This window comes from Thunnus thynnus, chromosome 7 (assembly GCF_963924715.1).
Source record: "Thunnus thynnus chromosome 7, fThuThy2.1, whole genome shotgun sequence".
In the NCBI taxonomy this organism is placed as follows: Eukaryota; Metazoa; Chordata; class Actinopteri; order Scombriformes; family Scombridae; genus Thunnus; species Thunnus thynnus.
Window position 1 is genome coordinate 17,860,171 of NC_089523.1, and position 15,601 is coordinate 17,875,771.

At 38.5% G+C, this 15,601-nt stretch overlaps 2 protein-coding genes across 2 annotated transcripts; one reads left to right on the plus strand and one right to left on the minus strand.

Annotated features, from left to right (window-relative positions):
* Nucleotides 1-1,586: 1,586 nt before the first annotated feature.
* nipsnap2 (nipsnap homolog 2) lies at nucleotides 1,587-9,304 on the plus strand. The gene is made up of 10 exons (XM_067594681.1): nucleotides 1,587-1,745; nucleotides 2,409-2,548; nucleotides 2,919-2,964; nucleotides 3,529-3,623; nucleotides 4,044-4,114; nucleotides 4,216-4,356; nucleotides 5,747-5,778; nucleotides 7,031-7,125; nucleotides 8,006-8,089; nucleotides 8,283-9,304. Exons 1-10 carry the CDS (start codon nucleotides 1,654-1,656, stop codon nucleotides 8,345-8,347), a joined length of 861 nt encoding a protein of 286 aa, XP_067450782.1. The 5' UTR covers nucleotides 1,587-1,653; the 3' UTR covers nucleotides 8,348-9,304.
* On the minus strand, nucleotides 9,286-13,969 carry psph (phosphoserine phosphatase). Its single transcript, XM_067594682.1, has 6 exons — nucleotides 13,812-13,969; nucleotides 12,388-12,531; nucleotides 12,112-12,246; nucleotides 11,121-11,266; nucleotides 10,761-10,909; nucleotides 9,286-9,865 (listed from the first exon to the last, which is right to left on the minus strand). The coding sequence occupies exons 1-6, from the start codon at nucleotides 13,874-13,876 to the stop codon at nucleotides 9,755-9,757; spliced, it is 750 nt and encodes a 249-aa protein (XP_067450783.1). The 5' UTR covers nucleotides 13,877-13,969; the 3' UTR covers nucleotides 9,286-9,754.
* Nucleotides 13,970-15,601: the final 1,632 nt, after the last annotated feature.

A 15,601-nucleotide genomic window follows, 5' to 3' on the forward strand; every position in this document is an offset into this window, starting at 1 on the left:
CTAAATCAAATCAATATTTGGTGTGAGCAAACTTTGCCTTTATAACAGCATTCATTTTGTGATCCATGATATTGGGCTATACAAATACTACTTACTTGACTTAACAAATAAAAAACATAAAACACAAGATATTTATCTGAATGTGGAGTTTTTATTTTGTGTCATTCTACGATAGTTTAAATCCTCTTCTGGATTGTATTGGGGTTTTTTTCTCCACTGAAGACATTTTGACAGATGAATCCTCCACTAATGCACCAGAAAAACATGGATGCCATTTATCAGGGTTTAGAAAAGCACATGTGTAAATAACTAAGATTAATGATAGCTCGATTTCATTTAGCTATCACACTGTCTCTGTTTACTTGGACACCTATTGGTATGTTATTAGTAACACCTGTGCTTTTCCTACTATGAAAAGTTAAATGTCTGCTGTGTGAGCCTATTAGAAGAAGTCTACATATATCTGGCCAGCCTTTATTTTCCTTACATGCTTCCTTGTTCCTTTCTATAATCGTGCTTTTTATGTACTTATTTAGTTTATTCATTAATTTATTTTGTCATTATGCAGGCTAGTATACCCTATTATCATACTTGTATGTTATTTACTGTATGAAGTGAGAACGCTACAGGAAGTCATTCCTGCCAGCTGCCATCAGTCTGTACAGTGACTCTCCTCTGTGTCATGAGAGGCGACTGACAGTGAAGACAGACTGCTCACCTGGACTATTATTTATTTATTACATTATCCATCACATCTGTCATAGTTCAGATTAATCTGTATATAATCTTTCAATCTATACTATTTGTCTTTATATACTGTTACATATGTATAAACTTTGTGTAAATTATTCATCTTTCAATGTACACTTAATTCTAACATCCACGGACAAGCATGCACTTTACAACCACATCTATATTCACCTGACTTGCACTAATGTACAGTGTACTATACCATAGCATTTTAACATCATTGAACATACTCAGTAAATAGTATAGTATAAACATTACAATACTAAGGCTATATATATGATCTGACTTGTGGATTGCAAAAACAAAAAAAGTTGTGTAAAATACTGTGTGTGCAGAAGTAAATGTTCTAGTAGGTGTAGCTGTCGTTTGTATATGTGTATGTTAGATAGGTGCAGTAGTGCATCTATCTATCTATCTATCTATCTATCTATCTATCTATCTATCTATCTATCTATCTATCTATCTATCTATCATATCATCATAATAAAGATCCTGTGTGAAATCTTGCACTAATAATAAGGCTGTAAAACTGTTATTGAGTGTATTTTTTAAATGTCTTTTTTTAAACTAGTCTGTTGTTTTATTTATACATTCATTCATTGTTTTATTATTTATCCTTTTTTCTTATTTTTCTCTTCTATATGTGTTGTTTGTTAACCCTGGCATTTTGTTCAAAGAATGTACCTTGTTCTTTATGGTACTCAGTAAAAGTTAAACAAAAATAAATAAATAAAAATATTTTTAAAAAAGGCTCTCAACCTGACATACATACATATATACATACATACAAACATACATACATACTTAAATAAAGTAAATAAATAAATGATGCTGTGATGATGCCTCCCCCTGCTGGTCAGAGGACGTTACAGCTCTGCTCTGTGTGCAGCAGCCCAGTTGAAGATGGCGACTGGAGTCCTTCAGAGAGTGAGCGGAGGTTTGGGTCGGGCTAAGAGCAGGGCCCACACGGCCGGACAGCTCGTCGTTTGGAGCAGGTCTGCTAGTTATCAGTGTGCATGTTCAGTTTTGGTCTCTGGGGGGTCCGGTGTAGGCTGTGTTGGTTATGTTTTAAAGATGTTTTTCATTTCAGCAGTGGCTACGGTGAGCCTGGGCAAGCTAGCCCGTGTGACTGCTAGCCAGTCCTCAGTGGCCTTCAGCAGTAACTTACATGAAAACTGCACCTTTAATATGATTTATCCCGGGATTTGTGGCATTAACTGTGCTTGTGTTTACTGGTGAAAGTGGAAAAGTACAAGTTTCTTTTATATTTTGCTGCGGAGCATCTCAAATCTCAAGGTCAATCTGGTAACAGTTACTTTATTGAACATATTGATACCTGCCTATGTCTCAGGTGCTACAAGCCTTACACTATTAGATACCGAGAGATGGTTGATACTGATGTATTTCATATGCATCAGTATCACTGTGTATGTCCTATATACAGCAGAGGTGCTGACATTTCAAGTTCAGTCTGTATTATGAATGGAGCACTGCAAACTTAGTGCGTTGTCCTTCAATTTCTGTGCAGATTTCATCAGATACAGTATCAGGTTGAGAGATTAGACAGTCAGTCTTGCAATGAGCTTCATGCTGGTCATTAAAACGAGACTTTCATCCAGCTGTTGTTCATCATCACAACAACTCATCTTTGTTTGCAGGGGGTTTGCAACATCAGGCAGCAGAGACAGACAGGACAGCTGGTTCAAGTCACTGTTTGTGAGGAAAGTTGATCCCAGGAAAGATGCACACTCAAACCTGCTGACCAAAAATGAGGAGAGTAATCTCTACAAAATTCAGTGTAAGTTGACCTTACAAGATTTATACTTAAAAAATAAATTAGGGCTGAACAATTGTGATTAATTTAACTGATATTGCAATTGCGATATGATTTGCAATATTAGAGGGAATGATCATTTTCATTGAAAAACATATTAATTATGGTGTGATTTGAGGGGGGTCTGTAGAATATGAGCATGTCTGTGCAGCATGACAATATTTAATTTAAAATGGTGTTTTGGCACAGAGTTCACCCTTATCAAATATTGCGCCTTCTGCAGTAGGCCATATTGCAGTTTTGATAGAAATTTTGATTAATTGTTCAGCCCTTAAATAAACTATCTATCTTGAAATGACGATGAGATTTATTTTAAATACAACTTTCTTTTCAGTCCATAATGTGAAGCCGGAGTGCCTGGACTCATACAACAAACTCTGGTGAGTGTTGCTGTACAATACGGTCTAATCTAGCGTGTGTAAAGTCGTTAACTTACATAGATAGATAAGATAAGATAAGGGAAATTAAAATGTTATGCAGTCAACAATGAGGTAAAAAAGGTAAAAGAAACAAATTCTATTATATTCTAAATTATATACAACAACTCAATAAACTAACTCAAATATCTAGGTCAGCAGCAGTAGTGATAGCAGTAGTAGAAGTGTGAGACCAGGTCGACTGAGTACAGCAGTCTATTCCTGTGAGGTGATTGACAGGCTGGCGTGACTTCAGTCCTTCACAGACCAACCTTGCTCATACCTAAGATGACTGGAGGCCATCTATTTGTATATGGGGACTAATATGGGGCCTGCAACATTAGACAGAAGACATGTGACTGGAAGACACGTGACTGTGATTAAGATTTTGTTGTTTCAAAGTAAATTTCTACTCATCTATAGATTTAAATTCAATGTCCTACAGCCCAGTTATCTGTGGATATGCTGTGCTGTATTTCAGTTTTGGTTTAAATGTCGTTCAGTGAAGATATTTCTCATTCGTGACAGCGAGGATGTTTTGCCCTCCATCCATGCCGATAAGTACTACCCCTGTGAGCTGGTGGGCACCTGGAATACCTGGTATGGAGAACAAGACCAGGCTGGTAGGATTACTAATATCTGCAGTATAACAGGTCTTTTATATAATCAGTGTTATAAGAAGGTGTCCCAGTTGTACAGTGAAATGCTGAATTATTGGCTTGACAGTTTGTTTAAAAAAGCAGACTTATCCATTAAGTTAGACATCCATGACAAATTATTATTGTTAATAATTAGTCTAACATAAGCTGAATATAAATAATAGTGATTCTGATGGATGTTTTGATTTCTAGATGCTCATTTTTAAACCTACTGGAAAAAAGAAAAGAGGCGTATGTTTCAGTAAATGTCTGTCCTGTATTTATCCAAACTTCTCACAAAGGGATATTTATGTCAAAGGCTATAAGATTGACATCTTGATGTTTTTACAGTATTAAAACTTAACTATCCTGTGTCCTGTAAAAGTTCTTATATTTCTTCCTCAGTTCATCTGTGGCGTTACAGAGGTGGATACCCAGCTCTGACAGAGGTGATGAACAAGCTCAGGCAGAACAAGGTAAAGACCCCTTCGCGTACATCTTGTTAATACTTCAGTGATGCGCTAACAAAGCTGTCAGTCGAAGTAAAGCTTATTGATTATTGTCTGTTCACCGGCAGGAGTTCACAGATTACAGGAAGGAGCGAGGTAAGATGCTCTTGTCTCGCAGGAACCAGCTTCTGCTGGAGTTCAGCTTCTGGAACGAGCCAGTGCCCAGAGAGGGACCCAACATCTATGAACTCAGGTCCTACCAGCTCAGGGTGAGTGCGAGAGCAGCAGGTTATCTCATCTTTAGTGGCACTATAGATCTTTGTGTGTGCAATCCAAACTTTTTTTTTATTGATACCGATTCTGATACCTCAACTATCTGCTGATACCAAGTACTGATCTCTTTCCCCACATCTAAAACCTGGATGCCTCACTGCGTCATTAGAATCATTTTTATGTAAAGTAACATGAGGCCAGGGATTGTAAAGTCGCTAAAATAGTCCACTGTGACTGCATGAATTTAAATAATAGTGGAAACACTGAATTTTATAATAATGCGATACAATTAAAAAGGTCCATATTTGTCCTAATACTGATCCAGTGTGACAGATCAGACCATTCCTAGTTTTAGACGGTAAGCTCCAGTGTGTAGCAGCGTATATTAAGTTAATCACTCTTCATTTATACACTGCAAAACTGCTTTTTCGCAAAAGAGCTTAGAGAATTTGGGGAATCATTAAACAGTTAACAGCATAACCAGGTCTACTCGAAACCTGCAGGGCAATGTTTCATGTAAAATCAACTTTTTAAGTATGATATTACAGACAAATGTTTTGTAAACGTTCATCCAGGGAAAGCTGGTCACTCTGTTTTTGTATCATCATAACTTGACACGTTTGTATATATTCACCAGATGCTAACCGGTGCAAACACCATCAGTCATCTGAGGCTTCAGGGCTGCTGGTCAGAAAGGAAGAACGTTACTCTTTCACTTTTCCAGCTCACGTTATCTCTATTTAAACTAATAATCTTTCAGTCACATGCTTACCTTCCATGACCTCTAAATTACCTCTGCGCTCGCAAAACTACTGTCAGACATGTAATGATCTCGTGTCTTCAGCTTTCAACAGTCATCATTTGTACTATTTTTTTTGACTGCGGCTCTCCGTACACAGTTTTTATCTACTTATGGCCTCATGGGTGAAATCTGCAATCCAATGGCACATGATTGTAGCCTGAATAAATGGTTAAACTGAAAGCAGTCTTAGTTCTGCTACATAATGCTTGACACACACCCTGCCAGCTCCTGCAGATTAAGTCGTTCTTTCTAATCTGAAAAGCAAAACTGTCTCTAGGTCAGCGCTCCCTTTGACACGTGATGAATGCAAGCTATTATCCCTCATCACACACTGAGATTACATTGCAGAAACAGCGGGGCGTTTGTTGTCTCAAGCACCAGAGAATGATTGAAGAAGCCTTCGGGTGTTGTTATTATTACAGTTTGTCTCCACGATGACAAAATACCTGCGTTACGTCTTTACCATTTATTTGTGTTAATTCGTTTTCTCTGGAAAGAAAGTGTGATATCCATCTCAAGTTTGGAACGCTCTGAATTATATATGTTTTATTGTAATAAAGTCTATTGTGTTTTCTTTCTTCCAGCCAGGAACCATGATCGAGTGGGGTAATTACTGGTAAGGCAGCCTGAACTCATTTGATTCACTGAACTGTGATTACAGAACAGTTGCACTACATGAAACCTCTCTCCTCATGCTGTCATTAATAAGAGTTATTCCACAGAGAGGGTCTATTCTGAAGCTGCACTGTCATGCTCTCGAGCCAAGACTCAAATTTGAGGGGAGATTTAAGTACACTACAAATGTGTGTGCATAATAGTTCAGTATAATGAGCCTGGAAAAGATCCATGACTCGGGCTGACAGAGTCAACGGGTCAACACTTATCAGTTTGTGCAATGCAGCTGATTGCAATTGATTCAAATGAAGACATGAGTTTTCTGCACACACCTTAGTTTTCTGCATACTTTTTTTTTCAATCTGATAGCACTGCGATAGATTTCTTTGTTGGTTTTTGTACTTGTCTGACCAGTTTTGCAACGAGTGCCACGTTTGACTTGCAAGTGATTTCCAGTGTTTCTAAAATGTCTCCTGGCTTTGTAGTCGTCAAACTGTCAAGTCTTGTGTGTCTTTTTCCAGTCAACAGATCATCATGATCACCATCATGTGCATTATTTTATATGTAAAACCTTTAATAATATCCAGGTGCTTTTCTCCTTTGAGACTTCATGGTTCCCTCCTTCCTATGTGTGATATAAATAATCATCTTTGACAAAAAAGACCAATGCTTAGGTCATTCTTTTCCCAAAAACAGTTCTCTTATGTTTGTGTTTATGCTTACTTCAACCAACCTTTGTTTGAACAAACCTCTATAGTTGTGCACATTATGCCAGAAAAGCAATTTAAGGTAATTTCAATATAATTTATTTAGTTGAAGGCTTAAACTCCTACTTCAAGTTACAACAACATGAAACTTTATAGTTTTGTATCCAGACAGTGATTATAATTTGAATAAGTAAATGTTTACTTTGAGGAGAGCATAATGGATTTAGAACACCAGTCCGCTCATTTCACATGGACTTGGCAAGTGTTGAGGTTCATAAACATGCATACAGTAAGCCATGGCGTCACATCTTTTGGTTGGATGTGATGTTGCAATGCATAATCATTTCTGTGGAAGACAAATGTCGTCCAGCTTATGTTAACAAAACAGACAAAATCCTATTGTGTAAAGTCAAAACAGTTCAAATTCAAAAGGATGTTGAAATTCCTTCTTTGAACACAGGTCAGATGTTTTAAGCGTGGTCTTGTGCCAGATGAAGTCTCAGTGTTTTTGGCCTGTGTTGTGACTGAAGTTGTTCGTGTCTGCAGGGCCAGGGCCATTGGATATCGCCAGCACAACAGAGAAGCTGTGGGAGGGTTTTTCTCACAGATCGGCAATCTCTACATGGTTCATCACCTCTGGGGTAATTTCAGCTTTATACAAAAGTACTGCATACTGACAGAAAAATAAAGTTGAACTTGATCTTCATTTATCAAGTAAAAATTCCAAACATTTCAAAGTTCCAGCTTCTCAAATTTAAGAATTTGCTTCTTTTCTTTGTTTTATATTATTGTAAATTATTGTAAAAATCTAACAATTTAGATTTTAAGTTGCACTAAATGATATTTTTGTACAACCAACAGATCAAATGGCTACTAATGTGAACAGGGTCGTTCCTAGTGACAAACCCACAGATAATCACCTGACTGCAGTTCCTCTCAGCTTTACTGAGCGTTTTAGTTTCTCTTAGTTCCTTGTTGTGGTTTTAAGGCACGCAACTTTACTGTTTCGTTCACTGTCACCTGCATAGTCTTTATGATCAAGAAAGCTCTGATAAACCCAGTGTGCGTGACCTGCCCAGCACCAAACAAGCAGACAGAACAAGTTAGACTAGCTGGTGAACTTAATGGAGCATTCAGCAGTTGAAAAGCCAGGGTTCCTTAAGGAGGTGGTGGAGAGCAAAACAGAGCTAAAAGGAGTGAATATTGGTCTTCTGTTCAGCAGGTGGACACAAATGCAACTCAAAATGAATACTAAGGTTGCTCCATGTCTGCTCGATATGTAAATAGGCAACTGTTTGCTAAAACTTTCACTATAGTGCCTTTATTTAGGGTCCTAATATGTATTCACAACTGAATTCTGCTGCATCCAAGTGTCTAAAGCTTCAACAATTTATCACTGAAGTGATAAATAGTTACCAGATTAACTGATAATAAAATCATGCAAAACAACATCTGGCTTGTAGAGAAGTGACTCCATTTACTCTGAGCAGTGCTGTAATAAGTGTGATTTGATGATTTCAGCTTACAAAGACCTTCAGTCCAGAGAAGACACACGGAACGGCGCCTGGCAGCAGGAGGGCTGGGACGAGGTGGTGTATTATACAGGTGAGCAAAAAAAAACAACCCTGTTCCACAAACAAAGTTGTTATGCAGTCTCATAATAGGTGTTTTTATTGACCTTCACCTCGTTTGTCTTGAGTAACAGGATATTGAGCCGTTTAGATCAATTTCTAAAAGACCTTTAAACTGTGCGGACAGAGAAACATATTGAGCTGCTTGCTTTTTGTTTTTTCTCCAGTTCCTCTTATTCAGCATATGGATTCCAGGATCATGATCCCAACAAAGGCTTCCCCGCTGCAGTGAAACAAGAAAACCACCCGGAAGCTGAAAACCTTTCGAATGTTACATCCATCCAGAGCATCACTATCATGGTTTCAACCTCCTGTCAGTGCTGCCAAACCACATCCTATCTCTGTTACTGTCTTTGTATTATTATTATTATCATTTCAAAATGTCACTAGAACACTCCATTTTCTTTTTTTTCTGGAGCAGGATGAGTAAATTTGGCTAATTGAAACCTCCTGATGCTTCATTATGTCCAACGTCCCGTGCCACATTAAAACTGGTCCATGAAGAGAGCTCGTCTCCAGGTTTAGAACCAAAGTTACTTGAAAAGAAGCAGCTGTATGATGTGTACGTGTGAGGACAGACAGGACAACAATACTGCTGAAGCTCATTGCACAATGCAGGGGCTATTTATTTATTTTAATGTAAATTTGGAGTACGTGTTATCTGTTTTAGGTGTGCTGAGAAATGTAAGCCTCACCATTGCTGAGTGAAGGGAGAAAGCCTCTGTTTATTCATGGGAACACAGCGCTAACTCTTGATGAAAACCTCACAATTTTATAATTGAGCTCTGTTATAAACCTTATATCATTTTTTTCTGCAAACTCCTCCTTTCAGTTGCTTTTTGTGGATGTTTAGGTTTCCCTGTCATGGTAATGTTGATGTTTCATGGTGCTGTGTTTGTAACTTTGGCTTCTACTTTTTCTCTTGTGAAGACAGCATGCCTGGTTTTAAAAACAGTTTTTATCGATCATGTTTTAATGGGGCATAATGATCCTGTACGAAAACGTGTTATCTTATCAGTGAATGAGTGAATCTGGCACTCAGAGGGCAGTCATGCTGCTACATATTGTAATATCAGATTTTATCGTTAAAGGAAGCATGTTTATCTTGTCTTTTTGTTCATCAGTTCATAGAGAACAGCATAGAGGGAAGGACAAGAACACCAACACAGATTAAAGTAGTTCAAACAGCTTTCTTGACAGCATGTTGTTGTGTTTAATGCTGATCTTTACAGGACTGAAGTCACCACACTCAATGACATGTCCGGTTACAGTTTTTAACACCCATACAGAATTAAAAACATTTCTATCGCTCATTGCACATACCATAATATGCAGGAGTTGTATTAGCTTACCTAAAGTCTTTGATGCAAAAAGTGCAAAAACACTAAAATCGTCTTTCTAACCTCCACATAAGACGGTGTTTGGTTATTTTTTTTAGTATCTTCTAGTATAAAAATCAAGAGGGCAACAGCTTCATGAAGGTAAAATTGGTCTCTCTAGTGTAAACATTTTCATTCATTATAAAAATCTATTGACAGAGTCTAAAGGGAGAAAACGTGCACTGGATAAAACCATCAGAGGCACACTTTTAGGTGCAAATATAAAATGTTAAAATTAGTAACAGTACTCTTTTAGCATCTTAGATCTTCTCCAGTTCCTTCAGGAGCTCTCCAAAGCTTGTGACGTACCACGAACTCCTGTCCTTAACCTGCGGCCTGACGACATTGCCGCCAAATCCAATGAAGGCACTCTGCAGGGGGAAAGAAATACACTGTTACCACACTGTATTTCCAATATTTAAATTTTGTCATTTGCCAAAATGCAGATATATGCTATACTTATTTTTCAAGGACACAGTATTAACCATCCATCAAACATGCATGTGTGAACTTAAAATGGACAATATGCAATTTTCTGCCGCTATGGGGTCTCTCGCTCAAAACTAACAAAAGAGTTTGATGACATTGTGAAGTGTGGGATCATGGGAGTTGTTGTCTTCAGTCAACATTGCTGTCATTGCAGTCAACTTCTGCCACTTAGGATTACTTCAGTGTTAATTGTTCAGGATGATTTTACTGGGAGCCGAATTATCCGCAGAGGTCTCTTCATCTCCAAAACAAACAGACCTGATGATTAAAACCAGTAAAAACACTGAATAAATATCAGTGTTTCTCCCACGCTGTTTGGTGGACACAGGACGTCCAGAGGGGGTATGAGCTGAGCTGAGCTGCCGCTAACGTTTGCTCAGCTTGTTTCTCTGATAACTTACAATCCAAACATCCAATGACTAAAATCCTTCATCCGGTTAAAAGATCTAAAAAGTGTATCGTAAAAATGTGGCTTAAAATTGCATAAAAAGTAAATTTATGACAGCTTCTGGTGGACAACCACAACACTGATGTATGCGCGAAGGGGATATGATGCCTGACGACCAAATGAAACGGACAGTAAACTTTATTAAAATTACAGATTTCTCTGGGTTTGAACATTGTTGGAAATATTTGGGATAACGTAAGTACCCAACTCAACAAAATATATAAACATAGGTCTAGTTGTTTTAAGTTTTAATGTTTTAATGCAGAAAAGATACATATTGGGCCTTTAAATGTGGAGACAATTACATATGATGCGATATAAACACTTACAGCAGGAGGGCAGGCCTCTAGATCAGTGGCTCCATCTCCAATCATCACCACAGTCTTGAAGCCGAACTGTTCCTTCAGCATGCTGATGACCTTTCCTTTTCCACCACTCTCAGCTGTCGGCTGACTCTCATCAAAACCAGCATACTCTCCTAAACAAAGACACGTTTAATTTAGCTCTGTAGTATGGCAGCTTCTCACAACAACATGACGTAAGTATTGGGAAAAATGTTGAGATGACGAAGGAGAAGATTTGATTTCAGATTAATACATTTTGACATCGGGTAGACAAATCAAGTCCACACAGACACAGATTGTGATGCTCCGGTCTAGAAATTCACAAAAACAGACTCCACTTCTTACCATTGAAGTAGAACTTGAGCCGGTTGGCATAAACATGGTGCAGAGGAATGTTTAGCTGAGTAGCCACATGTTCAACAATGCAGCGGAAGCCGCCTGAAATGAGGAACACCTTGATGTTGCGCTGGTGAAGATGGTCCACAAGCTCCCTGCATGAAGACAAATGGCCAGTTACCATCACTTAATTTAGAGGGATGCGGTTTTTGTTTACTTTTTTGTCTAGTAGGCAGTGGTAAAATCTCATTTCAGATATATTAGGATAATAAAGTGCAGTAACTCCCAGTACACTGTCTGCTATGTCAGCAGCTATGATAGTTTCATGGATATTCCAGCAATTTAGTATTGAATTTCCCTAAAAAGGGACTCACCGAGAGACATATTAAAAACAAAAGTGATGCAGCAGAGATGCAGCGATAATCTATCTTTTAGTCCCTGGTATGTGCCAAGCTACATAAACACTGGGTCCTACAATTCCCATAATGCAACTAAAAAGCAACTTTCATCCATCCTCGCTTCCAATATGTTTTCCTTGGCGTATTCAAGTCTAAAACGAATATCACCATCACAACTCTACTGTCCACATTTGAACAGCAAACATTGCTAAAAAAAAAATCTGAAAAAAAATCTCCCTCCAGAGCCACACATCATACTACAGTTTTCACAGACTGAATAGTAGTCCTCACAATAAATAAACTGAGTGTTCCTGAACAGAAAATGGGGTAAAATAAAGCTGCAACTAACAGTTACCTTCATTAGCGATTAATTTGCCGACATTTTCTCAATTAATCATTTTAGTTTGATGTGTATTAAATATCGAAAAATAGTGAAAAATGCTCAAAAAGCTCACGGCCATGTTCCTCAAATGTCTTGTTTTATCTAATCAACAGTACAAAATCTTAAGATATTCAGTTTACTATCATATGCAACAGAAAAGTTTTACTGTATTGTGTGGAATATGACGTAACTTGTCTCAAACTGGATTCTTCACATTTACCTGATACCTGGAGTCAGCTGGGGTGGATGGTCTGTAATCAGCTTGTTCACTTGTTCTCTGGAACATCGGATGATGGAGAGACGCTCAGTCAGGGCTGTTTTAAATGTCATTGAGCCACCCATGGCTTTGCGAGTCCTGAAATGTGAAAATAGCGAGAAATGGCATAATATTTAAAACAAGTCCAGTGATATGAGAATATTTAATAAAACTGTACTTTTCTGTGCATGCTTTTTTCCCCCTTATTCAATGTGATGTTGACAGCATGTGCACACATACATTTCAGTGACTGCATCCCCCACACCGCAGAATTTGGCAAGTTCATCAATGCCTTCTTCTTTGATGACCGTGCTGTCCACATCGAAACAGACAGCTTCTGCTCTCCGGAAGAGTTCTTTTGTCTGCGACAGTGTTGTCATTGTGCTAAGAAAATAAGAGTACAGTTAGTATGAGATGCTCAGAAACAACTGCAGCATTTCAGCTGTCTTAAAACAACAGTCAGGTGCCAATATGAACATTGAAAGAGGTTTTCCTCGCTGAAAACATTCTTCCTGTTCATACTGGCTATTAAAGGATCCCCTTCAAATGTACTTTCATTGTAAGGGGATGGGGGCCAAAATCCAGTGTGTCCACACAGTCATTTCGTGCAAAAAGGCATTTAAAAGTTTATCTGAAGTTTATCTGAAACTCAGCAGTTTGAGTTATTAAGTCTTAGGTCTTTTTAAGTCTCTCTAGCATCAAATTCCATCTTTGTGTTTCCTCGGACAGTGTTTCCCTGTTGTGCTGCGGTGGAAGTATAGTTAATACAAAAAAAGAGGGACTTTGCACAGGAGAACTGTGGATTTTGTCCCCCATTGCTTACATTATGAGTGCATTAGGGATCTTTTAATGGCCAGTATGAACAGGAGGAATGCTTGCAGTAAGAAAACCCTGTTTCAATGTTCATTAGAGCACCTGACTCTTGTTTTTTAAGACAGACTGGTTGCACAGATTTCAAGCTTAAACACATCAGACATGTCATGGCAACATTAGGAAGTCATCTGCAGAGAAATCTAATTATCATTGGGAGAGTGCCGAGCTGAGCTTGTCGGTTAAACATGATGTCTGTGATTTTGCCCCGCAGCAACCAGATTTCATTGTGTAACTAAGCCCTGTATGCAGTGGATGTCTTATGCCCAGTGAAGCAGCAAACACATCTATTGGCTGAAATACCTATGTGTTAACGTTTCTGCATCGACAGAGCTCATCTCAAATAAACACCGGACATGTGTGCCAAAAAATGCGTTACATAAAGACGAAACAAAGCTAAAAAAGACCATAAGAGAAGCCGTTATTGACATCATCTGCCCGTGTTGCGTCACCCAGGCACACTACTCAGGACCGTCTGGGTCTGGCAAACCCCCAAAACGGACGTGAAGACGATAAAACTTGGTGAAACGCCCAGCTTCTGCATGTTTGCTGTCCCTCGGTAAACGGTAAATCACTGCTGCAAACGACTGGCATTGAATATATCACGACTTTACGTTAAGAATAACCGCTAGCAGGGGACGTTACCTGTCCGGTGCAGACAATTTTGCTTGATTTTAGCGATATTCACACACACTGCTCAACTGTAGAACATGTGAAACTACTCATCCAGCAACGCCAGGCTAAATATATTTGAAAGCAGGTTAAAAATGTTGAAGTTATCCTGTGGTACTTACCGGTAAAGACAGCTCTGATAAGGCACTAACAGCTTCAGCTTTAGCCGACCTCTCAATGGGTTCATCGAAGAGGAAGAGGAGCGCTGGATGCTCCACCAATCAGAGGAAAGCCGGTGAGAGCCCGCCCACCGCCTGCTGGCTCTGCTCCATGGCAACAGCAACGGTTAACTAACGGCTAATTTGTACATACTAGAGTGAAGTGGTGCTAAATTTTATCGGTTGTCCCCACAATAGTTGTATTAAAGTGGGTTTACTGTTATTAAAGCGGAAATCCCGGCTCCAACTGGACGATAAACCCCACCTAGAGTTGAGTCAGGCCTGATTTATAAAGGCTTACTGACTCCAAAATTGGGTCAGTTCCCAGCAGCATTCAGCGCAATCTCAATTATTCTCTCTCTCACATTTTTTGTCTCTACACCTCAAGGATGGGTTCACAATTTTTCAAGTCTGTCTTTAAAAAAATAGTCAGGTGCCCAAATGAACACTGACAGGTTTTTCTTGCCATAGTCATTCCTGCTGTTCATACTGGCCATAGAAGATTCCTTCATAAAGCACTTACAATGAAAGGGATGGGAGCCTCCACAAGCCTCCCTTTGTGCAAAAATGTATGTAAAGTTTATCTGAAGCTATATGAAGCTTCAGTCAAAATGAGTCAAATCCAGTAGATATCTTTAAACGTTACAGTCTTTTTGGTGCCAAAGTTCCTCTTTTTGTTCCTTCCACTGCAGCTAAACAGGGAAACACAAGGGGGGAATTTGATGCTAAACACCGTAAATGTGGCAGATATCCAGATATTGACATGACTAACTCAGACTGCTAAAGCTTCATATAAGCTTCAGATAAACTTTTAAATGCATTTTTGCACAAGATGACTGTGTGGACACACTGTGGATTTTGGCCCCCGTCACTTACAATGAAAGCACATTTGGGATCTTTTAATAGCCAGTATGAACAAGAAGAATGATTACTGTTAGGAAAACCTCTTTCAGTGTTTATATGGGCACCTGACTGTTGTCTTAAGACAGACTAGAAAAATTGAGAACCTATCCTTTAATTGTTGAAAAGACATTTTTTCAATTTATTTCTTTAAAAATAAACTAGTCTGGTGCTCATCATCCTCATGCATAGAGGTGGATGAGGCTAAAACTTCAGTTGTTCATTTATCTCTTTGTACTTATGGGGTCAATTAAACACAAATTATTTTTTTTCTAACATTGTAATCAGTAGGTGATTTGTTAACTTTTAAAAGGGGAGGTGGCCCAATAGGACTGCAGGATTATCACATACACGTAGCCTAATTTTTGATATCATAATTGTGATTATAATTTCTTTTTAATAGAACTGCTATTACGCTAAATACATGTTTTGTGTAGGCCTATTCTTTTCTGGATGTGGACATTTTAATAATGCTTATTTTTCAAAACACACCATAGTTTTGATGGTATAAACTTTCAGGGGTTGTCAACCTTCTGATTATTTAAAAATCTCCAAGGCCCACCTTCCCAAATAAATAAGAAAAAAAAACATGACAAAAAAGTAGAAAAAATAAACTGGGCTATACGTATGTTATGTCCATAATGACAAAAATAAACATTGTGCTTATTCTGCAGTGAGACACTAGGGCTTTCTTCTGGGAAATAATGAGATCAGGTCATGGTGGAATGGGTGAGGGGCTGACATGCAGAGAAGCATTTAAAGTTGCTTTCAGTTTGATCCTTGCCTTTGATTTTGTGACAGTAACAATGGAAAACCCTGACTCATAGAAATAGGCTGTGGTGAAAGGTAACAGA